At 40.5% G+C, this 22166-nt stretch overlaps 1 protein-coding gene across 1 annotated transcript; it reads left to right on the plus strand.

Annotated features, from left to right (window-relative positions):
- The first annotated feature begins 5273 nt into the window (after nucleotides 1-5273).
- On the plus strand, nucleotides 5274-20703 carry LOC133268272 (E3 ubiquitin-protein ligase RNF170-like). The gene is made up of 5 exons (XM_061451164.1): nucleotides 5274-5942; nucleotides 12179-12287; nucleotides 17640-17713; nucleotides 18176-18286; nucleotides 19314-20703. Exons 1-5 carry the CDS (start codon nucleotides 5940-5942, stop codon nucleotides 19617-19619), a joined length of 603 nt encoding a protein of 200 aa, XP_061307148.1. The 5' UTR covers nucleotides 5274-5939; the 3' UTR covers nucleotides 19620-20703.
- The last annotated feature ends 1463 nt before the right edge of the window (nucleotides 20704-22166 follow it).

Genomic DNA, 22166 nt, shown 5'->3' on the forward strand with positions numbered 1-22166 from the left:
AAAGTCATGCCAATCTGTTCCTCACTCCTTTGGGGTGTAAAACCAGGGAGAGATGGGGCCTGACACAGCTTAATTTCATTACTGTTTTCCAATCTCACCAAGAATCGCATTCTACAAGAGTAGTAGCTGTCAGGGCAGGGAGTGGTTGAGACATGGAGACTTTAGCATAATCTGAAAAGAAGCTGTTTGGGCACCTGATACTGGTTACCTCTCACCTCTGAGAAAAACAGCTCGAGGAGGTGGAAAGAAAGCGTAAAACCAGAAAGCATAAAAAGAGACAGTCCCGATGGCTGAAATACTACTGGGGGTAGCTGACTGTTTCAGAGTGTTTTTCATCCAGGCTCTTGTATGATTTTTGGTGAGGGCAGGAGATACCAATATTGGTGTTTTAGGTGAGGGGAGTAGGAAGGTACAGGGTATGTAGGGCATATTTATATTGCACAATGAGCCAATAGGACTGACTACTGTGCTGTGATGTGTTTGAAGGAGATCCCATTGCTTTTTCTCTGAAGATGCTCTATGGACTTTCCAGGTCAATGATACTCTGTGAGAAATGGGAGCAATGTCATGGTGATGAATGTAGAATTTTCCACTATGTAACTGAAGTATCGATTTTATAAAATCCTCTTGAAATATTTTGTCTGGCTGTTATAGGAGATGAAAGTCATTATAATCTATTCACTATCAAAATAGTACGAATTCTATATATTTTGTATATTAATTCCAAAAACTAATAATTTGTATGAGAGTGTATTCATTGAAGGAGTCTTGTATTCAGGCTTTTCTGAAAGGTAAAAATATTTTCACATGGAATAAGCATCTTTCACGTATTTTCACATTAGATAGAAATACTTTCATCACTTGAGGCCCTTTCTGGAACTCATTCAACTATGAGAACACTTGCTTTTAATAAGGGATTGTTTAAGCCAGTGGGATTCCTGGAATTCCTGAGCCATTTATGCTCTCCTGTATGCTTTTCTTAGCACATCTTAACTCAAGGAACATTTTCTTTCATCCCCAGAGACTTAATGATGGTAAGAAATAGTCATTAAAACTATGATGGCTTGGACTGGCAAGTGTGTATATAGAACACAAAGGCATCTACACCTGTTTCACAGAATAATAATATTTAGTATATTATAATAGTTTCAGAAAAAAATAGCAAGTACTTTTACAAATATTAGTTAAGGTTTATCATATGCCAGTGAGTTAGGCATTGATAAAATTGTTACTTTAACAATATTACTAACATGAGCTCTGCAAATCCCATTTTATCACAGAGAACACTAAATTGCAATACGATTCCTGTTAATCTTGTGTCTAAGGCAAATAAAAAAAAAAAGCCCTTGTGGGATCTTTTCTTACAGAAAGAAGGGGAAAGGAGCTTTGTACTCTGAAGAGTCACAGGCTCTGTAGAGATGTGGATTCTTTTTAAATTATATATGTGAGTTTTTCTGACCAGGCCACTGTCTCTAAATTCTCCTGGGAAAAGGAAATTCACTTTGCACTGTGAAAAGGGAAAAGACAAGATAGTCTACATGAGGACTACCCTACCTGTTCACTTTTTAAAGAACTAGGAGATGAATGTGAGAATGATGGGTTATCTTTGCTTTAGTATAATGCAATTCCCATTGGGGATGGAGAGGAGGAGGAGAAGGAGGATAGAGAAAAGATGGAAATAATGTCACAGAGTTAAAAGTTGTGATATCTCATTAAATTCCGTAACAAGCTATACTGGAAACAAAGCAGATCAGAAGCGGGAAGCCACCCACCCACACTTACAAAATAGACTATGGCCAGATCTTTGTAACTCTACTTTCTTCATACAGCAGGAGATGAATGATTAACATCTTTAAGGAATGATCTTCCTCGATTATCTCAGGAAAACATCTCAGAACCAGGAACTTTTATGCACAGCAACTCAAGCGGGGTAAAATATTTACACCTCTACGACACCATTTTTGTCGCAACCAGACCCCACTTTGTCACTGCAACCTTCCCTCCTCACATGCTCTCTCACTGCCTCGGTTGTTTCCCTAACAGTATCAATTTCCTATCTGTGCTTTTCTATTTCTGGCTTTTTGTTTACTTTCTCGCAGATCTCTGCCCTTCTATTTTAGTACTCATCCTTTTTTCAGCAAACAAGGTCACAAGTGATAGTGGGCTTTGGCAATTCCACTATTAGCTAGCTGACATGAATTGACATAACAGATCTGTTTGCTCTCTCATGGTAGCAGCTCCTGGCTTTACAAGTTCACATGTATTAAATTTCTCAGATACAATTTCAGTTGGTGCCCATAACAAAAAATTCAGTAGTATGAACTGTGACAGAGGTGGAGTTGCCACAAACACACACTTTCAAATCCTGTTTCCAGAAGAGTGTTGAACAGACAGTTCTGACCACTAAGGCACTGGTTTGGCACATGGTTTTGTGTCCCAAGAAGACCATTTGGCTTGTAGATTCAGATCCTGAAAATTTCCTTATTTAATACCGAACACCAAGCATCTCCAGTTTTCACCACAGTTTGGGCTTACTTCTTGAGTAAGCTCATGAGCATGGGGTTTTTATTCAGGATCAGGGAAATCCAAACTTGATTTCCATTTTTTTTCTCAACATCTGTAAGTTAGTGTGAAAAATTCGTAGAAGACATGTTACCAACCTCGTTGATTCTATGATTCTATTAAATGGAGGACTTAAATAGTATTCTCTAGCTGAAGAAAAGTCTTATGTTCAGAAATAGAAACATAGGTGAAAATGTCAGAGCTATCACTTGCTATTAAATAACACAGAAATGTCTAAAACCCCACCATAGCTAAACAGAGTAGGCAAGCTGAAGGTATGGAGAGCATAAGAAGAATTATCCTGATACTCGCCACAACATTTATGTATTAAATAAGGAAGTTAGCATGCAAAACTGAGTTCAGATTTCCCATTATTTTTATATCAATGTCATTTTCCCTTTTTCTTTTCTTTGAAAATAAACTGCAGTTTGTCTGAATTTTATTCTCCCCCCTCCATATTTTAAGGTTCTCTTGATACAGCATATTCCAAAGAGTGAAAGCCAACTCCTGCAGCAGGCAGGTGGAGCCTCTTTTTAAGGCAGTGACAGGGAGGTTACAATTATTTTTATATGTATTTCTAACAAAAGTACATTTTGCACTCAGATCGTTTTTGGAGGTAAAAGTTACAATCGCCTGTTTCCACTAACCGTTCAGCTTATGTTTCCATTTAGAGAGATTTCTCTCTTGCTTTCCTGATGCTTTTCACTGACAGCTGGGCTGACATGTTTTGCTTTTGCATAGGAACCAGGTTCACAGCAGTTCTGATCGCTTAGCTCTTTATTTCAGCAGAACACTGGGAAGTCTGCCTATGTATCCAGCAGCCAGCACTCTTACATCCCAGGATGGAATTAGGTCACAGCTGGGACACACTGAGAGTGCATACTGCAAACCTCCATCTCAGTTAAAAACCCCTGGTTTGTGTCAGATGCCATTAGAGAGGCTGTATTCCAGAACATTGCCAGGAAATGTGATTTTGCATCTTCGTACTTCTCAACCTCATCTTTATACTTCTCAACCCCAATTTTTGGTTAGGTAGGATTTTGTGGAGTAGAATAAGAACCCTGATTTGTAAAACTGGGAAATAATAATGCAATAATACAAGTGGTTGGCAGGAGCAGACCTGTTGGCTTTGATGGGACTATTCAACTATGCAAAATAACTCAAGCACAAATAAGTATTCACCAGCTTCAACTCCAAAGCCAAAATTACACACTTATTATCAGTAAACATTATTATTTACACTGTAGTTGTGCTTTAAGGCCTCAATAAAAGACCTAGCACCCAAAAAGCCCAACCTACAGTTGGACAAAATGGATCCAGGATTGCAACTTTCAGCATGAACTGAGACCAAAAAAGGTCAGTAGGAATGTCAGGCCTTAGACAGTCATGTTTTTAATGATTTTACGTATAGATTCATAGATTTTTAGGAGATTTTCTTCTGTCTGTTATCTTTCTCAAAATATTCTGGAGATATGTGAAGGGAACCTTGCTATTATTTAACAGTCTTTCTCAAACAGGTATGGTCAAATTCAATGAGTCAAGCCTAATAATATCTCAGGTTCCCAGTTAAAGACTGGATGCTGATGAAAGTGCAAGAAGAGCGCAGATTCCTTGCTGCCCTGCATCTTGCTGTGCCTGGGGGCTGGGGGAAGTGCTTTGAACTCTAGTGGTAACCAAGCAATAATAGGTTTAGAGGGACATAAAAAATGGAACCAAAATCCTGCTTATTGAAACAGTGCAGAATTTAGCAGCCAGTTTCCAAGATTATCATGTCTGGTAGGAAAGTGACTGCAAAAGAGCCACAGCACTACACCTGCAGCCCCTAGCAAGTAAAAGGAATCTGGGTCATTTCACCTTTACAAAATGTCTGTAATCTTTCTGCTATTATTTAGTTTGAAGGGTTTTGCCTCTGTATTAAAACCATTCACATCCTTTTTTTAGTACTAATCAAATGCTTGATGGCCTCACTCAAATAGATTGAATGTGTTCAAACCCATTTTCCAGTGTAGAAACATTACTGTCTAAAAATCACAGGAAAAATTGACATCTGTGTTAGCAGCCTTTATGAATTTAACATGTTGAGCAGAGTAGCTAGGAAAACGCTGGAGAACAGGAGCTATGCTCACATATTTAGGGAGTCCATCAGGGTGAAGTGTTGTATTAGAACAGCCTGGAGAGGATGCTACTGCTTCCTTCCACTGTGTCAGTTCTCCGGATAACGGAACGGCTCCAGCTTCTGCATCTGTCAGTCTGGCACCTTCAATAAGTAATTAAATCACACTGTAGATTTGTATACATATTTGGATAAATAATAAATGACAGCTATCACACTGGCATGCGAGCATGCATGCATACCCAGGGCAGGAAATCACACACACTATTTCATTTGTTGCCAATTTATCTGTAACAAAGTGAGGAAGATGCCCTGGGGACTGGTGACTAACAAGGAGCCTTGTTTATGCTACAAATCCCATCCGGTTATTAGGCTTTGAAAAGTGCTTTGTTTAACTTATCAGCGCTTCAGCAGGAACGCCAGGGGCATTATTTTTGTTCTGTAAGTGTATTTCTATTCCAGTATTACTGACTCCCATTTCACCCCTTCATAAGAGGTTATGTGTTACCTGAGGGCTGAAAATCAGGCATGAGCTTCAGTGCCTTGTTCAGTCAGGATCAGGGTGGTTAACACTGCACAAAACCTGAACAGGTTTCCTTACTAATTTTGCTGCATTAAATTGGAGAATATCTTTACAGAAAACAAGCCTTTCTTAAGGACCATAAAGCATCACAAAGAATAAGTACCCTATGAAGTATATATGCCCCTCAGTTAAAATTATTTTAGCATGTTAGACTTTCTGCTTAAATTCTTCACTTTACTCAATAGATGGACACTATCTGATTCTGCAGTTATGCAATTCCAAAGGATCACAAGTGTCTGGCAAGTTTTAAGCCTGTTTCACAACAGCACTGATAAGCTGCTACTCTCTCAGATGATCAGAATACCTGTAGTGTGCCCTTGATCAAGTTAATATTTAAAAATAGTAATGCATTTTTTTTATTAGGCTCAGGTATCTTTTCAGTTACTTTAAACATCTTTGGGAAGGAGAAGACTTTAGATGGCTTAGAAAGGGAGAGCTGTTGGTTGTTTTCCTCAGGACTCCTCTCCATTTTGAGGCAGATTTGCTTTATTCTAGGAGGAAATAGAAAACCCATCATTTCTTTCATAACCATGATTTAGAAGACCTGTCATACCCTTGCCATTGGGCAACCAAGTTAATAATTGACAAAGATGCATAGCTGGCCTTACTGAATGATTCCACCCCAACACTGTCAGCTGATGTAACTTACTCAGCACCTCTCAAGCATTTCTGGAAAGAGGAATGGTAAGCCCAACTTTATGCAGGTCTTCTGAACCACGGTAGGAAGTGTTCTTTAGTATTACCATAAATAGAAAATTTATACTTTCAATCATTAGATTACTTTTGGAAAAATTACATGAAACAATTCTTCCCTTTCAGGTACATCAAATTTTTCTTTCTCTTGTGATTAGTTAAATATCAAATATGTCAGATAATGAGCTGTCCAGTGTATCCTCCCTGATCATCTGAATTTGTTTTGCATGTGAGACTGGGAGCAGCTGCTCACTTATCAAAGAAATCTGACCATGAGGTCACACAGTATCATGCCTTCCTAACAAATTTAATCCTCAAAGCAAGATCTATTTTACTTCTAAACAATAGCACATGCTCATGGAAAAACATACTAACTTGTTTGTTAGCACTTGAATCTGCCAAGTGCTTTTTAAACTCTTAATTCCTTCTCTTGAAACATGTTGATGAGAATGGACTCATCACTGATGCTCTAAAACTAAACTTCCTTGAGGTACAACTGAAAGATGTTGTGAGCTGGGCTGAGCCAGAGAGAAAAGGGTTTATACCCAGCAGCTTCTGGCTTCATAATCAACAATCTGATCACTACTTCACACCTTTCTTTTGCATGCAAGTATTAAAAATGTATCAAATGTAATGGCTGTGCTTTAATAGAATAGGCTTGATTTTGCGGAGTTCCACTAGAATTATTTTCTGAAATGCTCAGCTTTCATTTTAAGCCAAAAGATGTATCCAGATTGGAAAAGATCTCCTTTTTCTCAAAAGTCTGACTGTCACACAGGGAACTTCTAGGTTTGAACAGCTCCAAAGCCTGGCCTCTGATGAGGTACCTACATGGAGAATTCTTTGGCACATCTGACCCCAAAAGCTGTGGTGCTTACTGAGGAAGGGATGTAAGCATAAGGACCTGATTTTTGATCTTAAAACTGAGTTTAAAAATAAACATGTAAACTTCCCATGGTCACTGCCAACCAGCAAATATAAAATATGACATGAAGCTGTACATCATCATCCATTGCAACCCTTGTAATCTTAATGTAAGTTGTCAAAACCTGTTTCTATCATACAGAAGCATGTGTGTCGCAGTACATTCAACTTACTATCATCTTGCTAGTTTGTGAAAGTAGAGGAGTCATTTTCCCTCACTACTTTTTACACAGAGTCACTTTATGTCCATTATCTAATTTAGGTGCATGGTCTGGTGAAAACTGCCAGTGGTGTCCATATCAGACATGGAGGCTGAATCTCTTTGGTCAGTAAAAGCACTACACCAGCATTCCCTATGGAATTCTCAGGCTTTCAGCACTAAGTATTATTTAAAGGTGACCAGTTCCACTCTTGAAAATGCTAAGCCCTGCCCAGTTCTTTCAAAGAATACTCGTGTGCACGTGAGAAGATGCGGCCATCAGCTTTACAACACCGTGGTATTGCTCACCACCTTGCAACTGGTGAGAGCTGGGATATAGGCCATATTAGCGCTGGCTCCTGGGAGGTGTCTCTAGTAATTGGCTGGGTGATTTAGGGACAGTTCTCACATATCTCAGTTTCTCTCTTTGCTGTATAAGGTGCTCAGGAGTCTAACTCTGCACTAGGGAATTCATGGTAGGGAGATACCCAAAAGATAGGTATTGTGGCAGTTCTTACTTAAAATTTGAGGTGGCAGAATTTAAGGCTTTCTCTAGATCTTTGCATTTGAAGCGTGTTTGTCAGAATAATTTACTCCTGAACAGTGGGGTTTGGTTTTGATTGGTTTTGGTTGTTGTTTTTTTTTTGCTTCCTCCAAATGAAGTAGATTGACTTCTACTGGACTATACACTGTACCATCCCATTCTGGCTGTGGCATGATTCCAAGAATATGAGTCTATGATAATATTTGGATTAGAAACACCAGTATTTTAGGGTTTTTAAAGATAAATCATAGAATCATAGAATAATTAGGGTTGGAAAGGACCTTAAGATCATCTAGTTCCAACCCCCCTGGCATGGGTAGGGACACCTCACATTAAGCCATGTCACCCAAGGCTCTGTCCAACATAGCCTTGAACACCGCCAGAAACGGAGCATTCACAACTTCCCTGGGCAACCCATTCCAGTGCCTCACCACCCTCACAGTAAAGAATTTCCTCCTTATATCCAATCTAAACTTCCCGTTTAAGTTTTAACCTGTTACTGCTTGTCCTATCACTGCAGTCCCTAATGAAGAGTCCCTCTCCAGCATCCATATAGGATAAATCTTAGACTAACATTAGGTGTTAAAAATGATATTAAGAAAATTGTATGGAAAATCTTGACTTGAGTATCTTAAGATAATACAATGGGAGTTCTGTGGTTGTGAAGTATGAGGAATTCTTCAGCTTCCCTCTGTCTCACAGACTTGTGAACAGACTCATTTCAGACCTCACCAGTGAGACCAGCATGAATCCTGAAGGAACTTCATACTTGATCTACTGTGCTAGATTTGTGGCATGCCCTAATTTGCAGCTAATCATGTTACTAAAACATGATGCTTCTGGTGACAAGTGGTGCAAGTTCACCCCATTTCTCCCATAGCAGAGATGTTTCTGGCAGAGAAGCCTGATTTCCATATGCTCCCTAGAAACCTACTTCCATTGTCCCCTTTTGATTCATCAAAGCTGCTTTACAGTATCAGTATCCTATTATGAAATAATAGTTCTTATGGGCACTCTCAAAGTTTCTGGCCTAAAACCATGGAACCATAGAACAGTTTGTGTTAGAAGGGACCTTAAAGCTTATCCAGTTCCAAACCCCTGCCACAGGCAGGGACATCTTCCACTAGAGCAGGTTGCTCCAAGCCCCATCCAACCTGGCCTTGAACACTGCCAGGGATGGGGCAGCCACAGCTTCTCTGGGCGCCCTGTGCCAGCACCTCAGCACCCTCACAGGGAAGAGCTTCTGCCTAATGTTACCAGGAATGACAATTTTAATTGTGCTGTTTGTAATTACATGTAAAACTACCATATGAAAGGAAGCTCCTTAAAAATCTGTTGGTTTAGGCAAAGTCACCCTAAATACTTCATTTTGTTAAGACTCTTTAATGCCATCTAAAACTCAAAGCCTTATGACACAAAATACTAACTGCCATGATCACTACTTCAATCTCTAATTCAATCTGCTAGTTCAAATGTTCAAAGGCTGGCTCAAGATTTTGGAAGGGGTAAATTAATTCTGGCAGACTTAAAGCTATGTCAGATATCATCTGTCTTCTGTTTCTATCAGATCCAGCTGGGTGGTCCCCTGGAAACCAGGCTACAGCCAGCTTGAACACCAGTTTGAGTGCTTGGACTCAATAAATCAGAGATTTTATTATGTGCACATAAGCTATTAGAAATAAATGAAAAATTTGGCATGTTTTTCCTAGCCTATCTACTCAGGACAAGACTAAGCCACTCATATCTCTGCTGAAAGTGACCCCAAGCATCTTTTTCCCCCAAATGCTCTATTAATGTAAGAATGGCTATACCATGTCACTCAAAAGCCAGCTTGCCTGCTCTGCAGCAATGGATGCCTACAGAAGAATAAAGAAACATGAATGATGCTTCTGCAGAATACTCTTTCATTCTTTAGCAACTGATGCTTCAGGAACTTCCTCAGTCAGAGCTATTACCTTTGCATTTAATAGTATTTGATACCCTGTACCTCTTGAACTCAGAAATTTCTAGCATCCCTAAGAACGTTCACTGCTTAACTGTATGTGTAAAGAACTGCCTAGTTCTGTGCTGTCAATACAGGATCATTTCCTGGTTCTTTGCTCTAATTCATAGTCCTAACTCTCAGAGCTTGAGCATTTTCAAGGTCTCAACAGGAACCCGCACCCAGCTGATGCTTCATGTGGTAGCTTACCTCAGCAGCCAGAACTGCTATCAGATGGTGTCCTGGGTTCAGCAACATTCAGTTTTCCCAGTTTCAGAACAGCACAAACTCTGTTTCTGCAGACTTGCTTTTGTAAGTCAGCAGAAGATGAGTCATCTGGAAACAAACGACTAATCATTTGTCCCCTAGGAGCCATATAGTAAGTTAATTATTGTACAACACATTCTAATACAAAATACATGAGTGGTTTCAACTTCTTGAGGTTGCAAAGGGCAAAAGAGCTTCTCAAAGTTTCCATCAGTTATGGTCTGGGAATGCTGGGTTTCCCTTGACTCCCTATCTATTGCATAATCAGAAACACATTCAGTTCCGTTTCATGTATGAGACAAAGCTAAAGAAATGTGTTATTACTTTGCAAAAATGAAGAGGAGATACCTAATCAGCTTATGTCATGGATGCAGTGTTTATAAACACAACTGATCTGGGGCAGTTCCTCAGCTGACGAGAACTATTACAGCTTGCATGAGTTGAAATAATGCTCTTCTGAACCTGCAAATACACCATCAGTACTGCATGGGAAGTCAAAATATAGGCATATGGTGTGCCATATGAATTTTAGGGAGCATTGTGTTAAAACATGCTTGCCTGGACTTCACCTGTCAGTGTACTGGACTTGCATCCGATCATTGCTGTGTTGTAGTTATTCTTAGTCATTGCAGCTTTACTGGGCTAGTGTGGGGTTGGTTTCTCAGCAGGAGATAATCTTATCAGTGCATAGAGGGAAAAATCTGAAAACAATGCAGTTTTCTTCAGCATCTGAAATATTTATGTTGAGAATCAGAAACAAATACATTCATACCTTAACAAACAGTAAAGGAGAAAGACTTTTTCCAGTAGTTGTGGCACATTGTTTGGGAACCTTCAGTCCTTATTTACAGATCCTCATTACAGGAAGGAAAGACTGGTATTAAAGGTGCTGATTTAAAATTGCTAATTTTAACTCACAGTTTTAGGCATGGCTCTGGCAAGAGATCTGGGTTCCTGAACACTCATTTGGCAGACCGACATGATGACCCCTCTCTTCTTTCTTGGAATTATTACATGCAAAATACAGATTCTATTCAGTTTTCTATTTATAAAAACTTCTATAAATAGGTCAGATACCTGGAAGTGCACTCATTGATCTGTCATATAGGCAAGTGCCAACCAGGTATTTGGAAAACAAATAAGCAGGCCAAATTGGGCAACAAGGGACAGCATGTATACAGCAATACCATAATCTGTAAGTATGCCATCTCCTCATCTGAATGCCTTACTTCAGTAATGGAAAAATAATACCCATTCCATATAGTGCTGGACCTCTGTGGTCATTAAGACCACATTAAGACCATGTGAACGTCATCATTGTTTGATCACCATACAAAACATAACTGTAATTGATCCCATCTCCTTTTGAACCTTGCTAACCATGTGTAGGCAGTGGAGAACCTTCAATAACCTTCAAGACTCTACCCTAAAGGCAAGGAACTTATTTGGAAGCTCTCTCCCAACTTCATAAGTTGCTCTCTCTGCTTCTGGGATTGATAGAAACATTGAAATCACTTTATTTCAAGAAAGAAAGGACATTAACCATACTGTACTACATTTTCTTTAAAGACTGATCTCATTGTGGTTATGGCAATTGAACATACAGTCAAATTTAAGTGTGTCTGTGGTGTGCTAAGATGGAGTGGGCAGGTCTGTCAGCCATTACAGACTGGCTAATGCATCATAATAAAGGCAGCAAAAAAACTCCAATGTGGTAAGGAATCAGTGTCAAGTAAGAACAGCTGTTTTACCTCTCATTATATCAAACAATCCTGGCAAAGACGAACATATTGCCAAACAGGCTTTTACTGCTTACAGGCAATGAACTAGGAGCAAAGACTGGAAGACCAACATACATACTTCAGCTTTTCCCTTCAGATATATGATCATACACTTTGGATCTCAAAATGCCATTTCATCATTTCTCAGACTTACAGAATTCTCACCTTCCCTCTCTAAAAACAAAGCTCAATACTATTCCTAATTATAGACTTAGCTAAGCAAACAAAAGGGATTGATTGGAAGTAATTTCTTTACTTCAGGAGTCTTTTTGCTGAGTAGCCTATGGTATGCACTAAGAATATCATTCTGCCACCCAAGGAAGGCAGGGAACACACTGAACTTTCTTTCAGTACATTTAAGTGATAGACATAAGTGCAAAGGAGGAAGAAAAATGGTAATGCTCACTTATGCATGAAATCTATACTTAGTTTCTGTGACTCTCTGCTAATCATAGCAAATTACTATTAATGAACTGAATATGTCAATCAAAATACTAATTTACTGAAGATTCTGTACTACTTCTTTTCCAGGAATCCCTCCAAATTTGGCAATCTTGTAATCACAGTGACTTCAGCTGCCCCATCTGTCTCCAGACAGCTACTCTCCCAGTAGAAACCAACTGTGGACATTTATTCTGTGGTAAGTTTCCTGGACTGATGGTGCAGTGCTCAACCAGGCTACAAAATAAAGCAGTTCTTACAGGAATCTCATGTCCTACTAAGAACCAGGACCAAGCCATTCTCCCTGGAACTAATAATGTAAGTGCTGTCACTAGAAGCAGGAGAAGTCCCGTTTTTACATAGAATCACAGAATGGTTTGGGTTGGAAAGAACCTTAAGGTCATCCAGTTCCACCCCCCTGCCATGGACAGGGACAACTCACACTAGACCATGTTATCCAAGGCCCCATCCATCCTGGCCTTGAACACTGCCAGGGATGGAGCATTCACCACTTCTTTGCACAACCTGTTCCAGTGCCTCACCACCCTCACAGTAAAGTATAGGTTATCTATCTCACAGGATACTGTTAAATTACAACACAAACTCATGGAATGGGTAAAACACACCACAAAATCACACAATTTGTATTCAGCTGTGCAAAAACCCCAAACAAACAAAGAAAAGACACCACAGTTATAAAACTCAACAGTCTAATAATCACACACTGTGTAACTGAGATAGATAGGTCGAGATGTAACAAACACGAAGTCTTACCTCCAAGCATGAACTCACTTCTGGGAAGACAGCTTGTCTTTTTAATCAACAGCCTAAAAATCCAGCTAGCCCATAAAATTAATTCTGATTGTGTTTACTGGTGAAAATTGACGTGCTAGGCTTAGGTCTGATTCTGTTCCAGACTTGCTTCCCTTGAGAAACAATTGTGTAAAATAAAGAAATGGTCTAGAGCAATGTGGCATCATTACATTGGCTTGTGGTCCTGTAAAAGCTTTCTAAACATAATAAAAAATAGTGGAAGTTACATATTAAACAATTCAAAAAGTGAGTTTCTAGTCATGTATAAAACAACTTCTAACTTTTTTATTGATTTTTGAGTAAATTTTAAAATCTTATGACCACATTATGTAAATGTGGGTTACAAAGACGTCTCATCACGATGCATGCTCAGTAACTGGGTATTGCAGCCCAGGATCTGGCTTAACAGGAAACAGACAGATCCAAATTCACAGATTCCTTCTGCTGAGGCTGCCCACTCCCCTGTTCTCCCCAGTGCATCTCTAGTCACTGGATAATCTAAGTAAACCCAGAATTCTCTAGCTAAATGTCTGCTAAATGCCTTCTTTGAGGCTGCTAAACCATATGGTTAGGATTACAAAATTTAAATCATTTTTCAAAGGGAAAGCAAGGATGAAGCATGGAATACTGGAGGGAGTTATGTTCATAATTGCATTTATAAAGGGGATTTCAGGATTTTTAAGGCTCACATTCTGCACTGCTAGAGCCAGTGTGAGCTTTGCTCCTGCTTTGAAAGGCAGCAGAATAAGGCCACCAGCACACTTGGAGTGAACACTGTTCATCTCATACCTCTGAGATACATCGTCCAGTGAACTTACAGGTGAAGTTTACAACCTCCCTGCCCCAGCTGCTTAATCAGGTTCCTTTCTATATGCCCTCATCCTCACAGCAGGGCTGGGAAGAGAAATAGAGTTCACCATGATCTGATGAGGCTGAAGCTGCCCTATGAGGTTTTTCAGGGCTACTGCGAAGCACAACATCAGCAATGTCTGGCAGAAGGGAGGCAGGCAGCTGGAGGCAGTACTGTCTGATATTGCAAGAGCAAGATACATCAGGAGACACTGCTCAGAATCATAAAGCTTGTTTCTACTGCTCTGGCATTCTACAGAGACCCAAAGCAAGGGCAAATTATAGTTACAAGCGAGCTACACTTTTTTACCATATAAGAATGTTATAAAAAGACATCAGCATAAATGAAAACAAGGGGCTGTGTTGTTGGTGCTTAGTGCAATAAAAGCACATTTTTATCTTTAGGAAGTGTCATTTTTCTCTAGATTGAAATGATTCTCATGCAGCCCATCTCCTCATCACCCCTGCCACTCTCTCCATCCTCTGAAAACACAACAGATCAGTGGATCACCAACAGCTAGGGACACTATGTAGGGCTCATCTCCCTCATGAGTGACACCATTTAATACTTGAGGTTGTTTCATGTTTTTATAACACTGTTTTATAACATACAGGAAAAGGATGCTTTGAATGTAACTCACTCCAAGACAAACAGTAAGCATATGGCCTCAAAACATGTTTCAAATAATGTCACAGTAGTTACAGTTTCAAGTACAAAGACAGACATTAACAACAAAGATCATAAACTTCCCTCTTTTCTGGCCTGGTTAATTTTCCCTTTTCCATCTGTGAGTATGACAAAATGATACAGACGTGATTTTGATTTTATTTTGAGATCTACAGAGGAGAATTGCCATATACAAGCTTGGAATATATTGTTATTGTTAGCTGTATATACTTAGCCAGGCTTTACTTCCTGAAGTACACCATCACTTACGCTCTCAAGCATCAACTCCAGTGCACTGCATTATATGTTAGGACTATGTTTATATAGTAGGAGCGGCCTCTGTAACATGTCTGGTTTTCATGTCTTAAACCAATAAAACTTTACATTGGGCTTATCAAAACCATTCTGTGTAGATCTAAGTCTGGTGTGACTGAAGTCAGTAATAAAACTTCTCTTGATGCCCTGTGGACCAGAGCTAAGGCAGTGCTGAGCTCTCTTAATAAATTCCACTCTGGTAAAAGTTTTATTTAAAAAATGTGGTCAACCCAAAGCTTTTAAACAAGATTAATGTGGACTTATAAAAAATGTCTGATTTTATTATTAGTAGTAATTCATACAGTTTGTCCTGAAGTTTTCCTTTTCAGCTTCAGTTTGAACCATATGTTCAGGAAGTTCAACTGAAAAGTGATCCTTGAGCAATATTATTTTTTTCTAATTAACAATAACCACAGAGGTATTTTAGAGAAACCTCCAGCCTCCCTCACAAGGCCGTGCAGCAGCCTACACTGAATCGGGATTTTGTCTAGTTTATGAAAAATGCACCAAAGCACAAATAGGTCAGCTTCAGAGGAGTCCTTCCCTTCCTGTTCTACTCAACAAAGGATTCTGCATGCAGCAAATTTTACTTTCAGAAAATCATAGAACTTTAAAATGTTTTGGGTTGGAAGTGACCTTAAAGCTCATCCAGTTCCAACCCCCTACCACAGGCAGGGACACCTTACACCAGACCAGGTCGCTCCAAGCCCCAGCCAACCTGTCCTTGAACACTGCCAGGGATGGGGCAGCCACAGCTTCTCTGTGCACCCTGTGCCAGCGCCTCAGCACCCTCACAAGGAAGAACTTCTGCCTAAGCGCCCATCTTAGTCTCTCTTCTGTCAAGTTAAAGCCATTTCCCTTATCCTGTCCCTACAGGCCCTTGTAAAAAGCCCCTCTCCACATTTCTTGTAGGCCTCCTTTACATACTGGAAGACTGTTAATGTTTCCTGGAAGCCTTCTCTTCTGGAGGCAAAACAAGCCCAGCACTCTCAGCCTGTATTCATAGGGCACAGGGGGCCTTTTCTGAAAGCCCTTGAAGAACTATGGGATCTGTCAGCACTGCTATCACTGGGACTGAAGACAGGTGCAGCACTACAGCCTTGTGGATTATGATACAGGATCTGGACCCAGCAGGTCAAAGTGGTTCCTGAAATCAGGTGTGATCCTTGTCAAATGCCAATGGTGGAGTGAAAACTGGAAGCTGCTGCCAGACTGCATTTATACATACCACACCAGGATTTAGCTATAAACACAGCCATGGGCTCAGCCAGTGGCTCTGTGTGTGCAAACAAAATACAAGAGTCAGAAAGAAAAGCCCTGCACTCAGATGAAAATGAAAGTTAAAAGCACAAATCAGAGCAAGGTTCATAAAAAACAACTTTGGGCCAAATCTAACATCCTCAGTCCTAGTACAGAAGATATAACTGATGGCAGCATGAACAGTTTTACACTTGATTTCAAAAATGGTTTCTCCAACATTCTCCTTTTCAGTGACAACAGATGAAGCAAGTCCGGGTGCAGTGCCCGGCAAGTGCCCTGCACTGAGGGCTCCTAAAGACTTCTTGTTAGGACGTGGAGTACAAGAAACTACTAGATGGTTATTCTGAAGAACAAAGAGCATTGTTCAATTCAGCAAAACAATTCCATCAAAATGGCAGTGCAGCGTTCTGCTTCTGTTCTCACTGGGGTCCTTGTCAAATTTGATCAGTTTCAATGCTGAGAGATTTTTTCCCTGACCTGTCACACTGCACACTGTGCCCAGGAGCCAAAAGTCAAGCTGAGCTGCTTCTGATTAGATGCTATTTATGCTTTGCTGTTTTTGCTGTTAGTGCCAGTCACATATGTCAACCTCTGCTGTCAGCTGTATATGCAGTCTAATCGCACTGTCCTCAGACTCTGCCCCTTTTGCACACCTGAGACCCCAGCAGGTTATATCTGGAAAATAGCAGTTGTCTGGGTTAGAGGAATCAAAAAGAATAGAGCAACTCACTTTTTCAAAGATACACAGTTCCAGAAGGGTCAGAGCTGAAATATGGTAAGAGAGGACAAACAGACAAAATAGCCCCATGTATGGCACTTCATCACCACGATGCATCATCATAGAATCATAGAATTCTAGAATGGTTTGGGTTGGAAGAGACATTAAAGTTCATCCAGTTCCAACCCCCTGCCACAGGCAGGGACCCCTTCCACTAGAGCAGCTTGCTCCAAGCCCCTGTGTCCAACCTGGCCTTGAACACTGCCAGGGATGGGGCAGCCACAGCTTCTCTGGGCACCCTGTGCCAGCACCTCAGCACTCTCACAGGGAAGAGCTTCTGCCTAAGAGCTCATCTCAGTCTCCCCTCTGGCAGGTTAAAGCCATTCCCCTTGGCATGTCCCTACAGGCCCTTGTAAAAAGTTCCTCTCCAGACTTCTTGTGCCACAGGGAGGCTACATGACCAGGCTGTGCCCTGGCTGCTTATTTGAGGTAACTGGCCTTCATAGCCATTAAAAACCATATGGCTCTGGAGGAACTCAGTCTCTACGTACCTGCACTGCTTTTGCCCACCACTGCACTCTGAAGGGTACCCATGTTCCTGAGTGCTCCAAACTGCAGTCCAGGGAGCTTTGAGATTAAGACCCTATCCACAGGAGAAAAAACTGAATCAAAGTTTTTCCTGGGATGTCCCTGTATCTCTGCATATACCAGTGTGGAAGAGCTGAGGCTCCATTTTTACACAGCCACTTTGCAGAGTAAAACCACATATTGAAATTAAATGTTATGAATTAATTATGAAATGAAAATAAAATTACAGTCATTTTCACAATTAGTTGTAGAAAGAGGGTTTATTAATTCTGATAGTCTCCCGTAAACATTACAGATCCTCAAATATATTTCACGTATCTTGATTTCCTTTTTGTTGGTAGGTTCCTGTCTGATCACCTACTGGAAACACAGTCCCTGGTTAGCAGCAATAACCTGCCCTCTCTGCAGACAAAAGGTAAGACTTACCTCTATCTGCATTATGATATGTACAAAATGACAAGCCTGAGCTCTTAAAATCAACTTTATTTATTCTCTGATTTTCCATGGCATTTCAAACCCCATTTAGACTTCAGTGACCCTGCATTTGACACAGGTCCCATCAGGCAACTCTGTGAAATATTAAACAGACTTCCAGCATTTTACTTCTGTATATTTTGTTGAGTCTCTGGGATAACATACCAGAAAAAGCAATATGGAAGTTCCCAATCTCATGTGACCCTGGTCAGAGGCTGCCTGTTGTACTGGAAGGTTGGATGCAGGCTGTAAATGGAGAATGTTCTTGCTATTGTGGAACTGACAGAGCTGGACAAAAATCCAGTTGCGAAATTGACTCTGGAGAGACCAGCACTACAGAACACTGTCCTTTATACTGGATATTCACATACACTGTGCTAATGCTTATCTTTTTCTTATGAAGGTGGTTCTTCTGGATAGCATCTCTTGTGAAAAGAAACATGATAAGCCAAGTAAACAAATTGTACATGACATTAGAGATTACAACAAGCGCTTCTCAGGGCAACCTCGACCTGTAAGTATTTATAAATCTACATTTATGTTGTCAGTAGTGCATAATACGTAGAGGATTGAAAGAAACCCAGCAATGAAAGCTAGTTTATATCATTATGTGAATTACCTTTTTTGCACATACTGGCAATGCCATAGTGGAAGTGTTACCATCCACTGCTGGGTCCAGCACCTTCTAGTGAAGGTGCTTCTTGGAGTTCCTAGCTCAGAGGAGTCCTCCCCCAGTCATCGTGGCAGAGGGGAGAAAGCAGTGTGGGGTGACATACAGGAAGCAAAGCAGAACTAGAGATGGTCAGGCTGGAACTTTCAAATATGAATTCAGATTTGAACTCCAGGATTTTAACTTGCCTCTAAAATTTCAAATCAGATTCCAGCTTAGAAAGCTGCTGTTTTTTTTTCCCCAAGGTATTTCCAAATTCAAATAATCCACACTGGCTCTGCACTTTCTTAAAGCTGGAATCCCAGCTGGTACAAGATATGACAGGCAGTGGAAATGAAGTGAAAGATGAGGGTGGAAGTCTCAAGTGAGGGTGTAGAATATCATCAAAACAAATCTTCCTGAAAGATCACGGGGCCTGAAAGGGCTGTGGAGTCTGTTTCAATCTACAGACTAAACTAAGCGCTGTGGATAGGAGTATTATCTTTCAACCCAACAAACTAGCATTAATGAGGAATAATCACTCAGTCCTATAGTTCCTGCCCACACCAAGGCAAGACTTGAGGCCTCATTTTCAAGCACTCATAGCCTGCACTTGATGCCAGATTTTAAAGACAGGCATATACTCAGCACAGGCATTAGGTCCCAGTTTCCAAATGGATTCAGTGTCAAGCACAATACTTTCTTTTCAAGGTGGGGGCAGTGGGGATTCCTCTCAAAAATGGGGCAGAGTAATCAAACAGCATAGGGAAATTTGGACAGCACAGAAAGCTTCTGCGTTCAAGAGACCTTTAAAAGTGCTTGAGAGAGACACTGAACTGAAAGACCTGCGTGCATCAGAATGCAAACTAATGTAATTAATCTGAATATTTAGTTTGCAGATTACCTTTATGACATGCACTTATTCCTGACTCTTGCCTTGCGAGGAATCTTCACCTGGGGTGTTCTGGTATGGCTTTTTTTCCTGCGAGTTGCTGTTTGCTCCTTTGGAACTATCATATGCTTGTCTTCCCCATTTGACATGAAGCCTGGGCCTCTCTGTAGGACACTTGGAACCGCTGATGACATGGTGGTTGTTTCCCTTCTTTTAATTTGCATGATAAACATATGTCAGCAAATTGCACCTAATGGGGTGAGTGTGGCAAGGTCTGCAGCTCAGAGCATGCTGTCAGAAGCCTGACTGACTCAAACTTGGATTCCTTGGTCAAAGTTCACCAAGCAGTGACAGGTTTCTCTTTTATTTGGGGCAGAAGATGATAATTTGTCATTATGCCTCTGACAAAGGCTGAAGCAGGACTCAGCAATACTTGGCATGGACAAATGATTCAATGTGCAAGCATTTAGAAAGCAAATTTTACTCTGGATACTTGCTGGACTCTTTCATGCTACATTTTTCTTTGACTTACCTTCATACAAAGTGCCTGAGTTGAAAATGCCTAAAGCTATGAATAAAGCTTAAAATTAACAATGCCAAACAACTTGCAGTTGAAGAGTTTTAGAACTCTTGAGCTTTAACATTTTACACCTTGGCTCCATTTGAATAAAATCTTAATTTGAGAATTTAGCAAACTGTGTAATTTGCTAAGGCTTGTGTAACACAAGGAATGTTAGATGGTATCGCTACAGAATCTTGTATCAGTGCTCTGTGTTATCACAGGTGATTACACATCCACAGGAATACAGATTTCTTACAGCTCTGCAATGAGAATAGCCCTGATTTTAAAATGGATAATATGGAACTGGTAGTAACACTGGCTTGCAACACAAATGCACCTATGAAGTAGAGGTATTACAAGGGGAGAAAAGCATGAAAAGTCATGCAAGGAATGTGAACAAATCTCTTTTTCATATAAGCCTATGCAAGGTACATTGCTTCCTTTTGAACTCTGTGCCTCTGAGCTTCAACAACGTCAGCATGACAACTTGTTTCTTTTCTAGACTTCATACACTCCTTGTGATTGCCTTGTAAGTCTTGTGCCAGTTCAGCCAGAGAGGTCAAGGCCGATTTGATGATGATTCTATGATATAAATAGGAGGAAGGTTATGGAAAGGTTGCTGAAGTTGGGGGGTGTGTGTGTGCATGTCTGTGTGTGTTGGAGCTGCAGAGTTAAAAAGGTTGGCGCAGTGCCAGACCCCCCTACTCATCTGTCCCTGTACAATCTGTACATTTGCTATGTGTTTGGAGTCAGTGGACTTTGTTTTATGTATGAATTGTATATTAAAATAAATGCATTAAAATTTATAAATATTTATTGTTCACAATACACTGGTCTCCAACTGCTTGTTCCTTCTCTGTATTTTCAGCTGACATGTTTTCTTGTGCCTTTGATTTGTAAGCTACGATACACCATTATGTTGTAGTCGTTTTCTTGCTTGTTATATCCTTTTTGTTATGATGTTTCTTCATTTTACTCCCATCAACTTTCATTGTCTTTAATTATGTCCCTGAACTTGTAAAGCTGTTTCTTTTAACAATGGGTACTTTGGAAATGGCAACAATTGCTTTTCCATGAACTACAAGGCAGGAAGTGCATTGTTTCTTTAAAAAAATTACCAGATGTTTTTGAGTGCTGACTACTAACATAAAAAAAGCAACCCAGAAACTATTATTTTCCAAGTTCTCTAAGTGTAGTTTTGTTATTGTGTAACTTCTGTTTGCATTTAACTGGGAATTACAGCCTATGACAATACTACAGAATGGAATTTCTATCAAGCTGAGTGCATAAAGCTGGAGCCCATCTACAGGAATACTGACTCCGTGGAAACAGACCATAGGTTGTTTCTCTTGCACAATGCAGGCTCATCAAGAGGGTGGCAATTTGAAGAAAGGAAGGGTTCTCCTGAGTGACCTATAGTATAGTTGTAGTTGATCTGAATATGCTCTTCTGTTCTGTCCCCCCTTGCTTCTTAACCCTCTCCTTCAGCTGGGGATCCTGGCTTTGCTTTTCAAACAGAATAGGATCTGTTATTAAGAAGTAACAGACTGTCGTGGCTTAAACCCAGCCAGCCAGTTCATTCACTAACCTCCCCTTCTTTCCCTCCCCCTACTCCCGGAGGGATGGAGAGGAAAATCGAAAAGAATACTACTCCCATGGGTTGAGATAAGAACAGTTTAGTAACTAAGGTATAACACAAACCACTACTGCTACCAGCAATAATAACAATGATAAAGGAAATAACAAGGGAAGAGAATACAACACCTCAGCACCAGCCGACCGATAACTCGCCCCCCCAGCCCGACCAAGCACTGACTGATACCTCCTCCAACCCCACAGACTACCAGCCCTTCCAGGTAACTCCCAGTTACCTCCTGGGCATGACGTGCTGTGGTATGGAATACCTCTTTGGTCAGTTTGGGTCAGGTATCCTGTCTCTTCTTCCTCCCAGCTTCCCCTCCTCCCCGGCAGAGCATGAGGCTCACAAAGTCGGCCAAATCAAAACACCATTGTTATCAGCTCTGTTCCCAGGCCAAAAGTCAAAACACAGCACTGCACCAGCTACCAAGAAGGAGAAAAATGACTGCTACTGCTGAACCCAGGACACAGACAAATGGCAGAGAAAGAAAGAATTTCTGAGAGCGTTTCACTGATGGCACTGGCCGTGTTTGGCTCTTGCAAGATCAAAACAATTTATACTGTCAAAGGTGAAACATTTTTGCTGTATACAACTAGAGTATCCAGACTCTCTCCTTCCACAGAACAGTTAACTGAAGGGCCACCTTCAAAAG

Source organism: Pezoporus flaviventris, unplaced genomic scaffold (assembly GCF_033815535.1).
Source record: "Pezoporus flaviventris isolate CSIRO_AGI_PZ_B2104156 unplaced genomic scaffold, CSIRO_AGI_Pfla_v1 ptg000013l, whole genome shotgun sequence".
NCBI classification, from domain to species: domain Eukaryota; kingdom Metazoa; phylum Chordata; class Aves; order Psittaciformes; family Psittacidae; genus Pezoporus; species Pezoporus flaviventris.

Coding starts and splice junctions, on each gene's coding strand:
- LOC133268272 (XM_061451164.1), top strand. Junction 12,288..17,639: donor CTGTGGACATTTATTCTGTG/GTAAGTTTCCTG, acceptor TTTTGTTGGTAG/GTTCCTGTCTGATCACCTAC. Junction 18,287..19,313: donor TCTCAGGGCAACCTCGACCT/GTAAGTATTTAT, acceptor CTGAATATTTAG/TTTGCAGATTACCTTTATGA.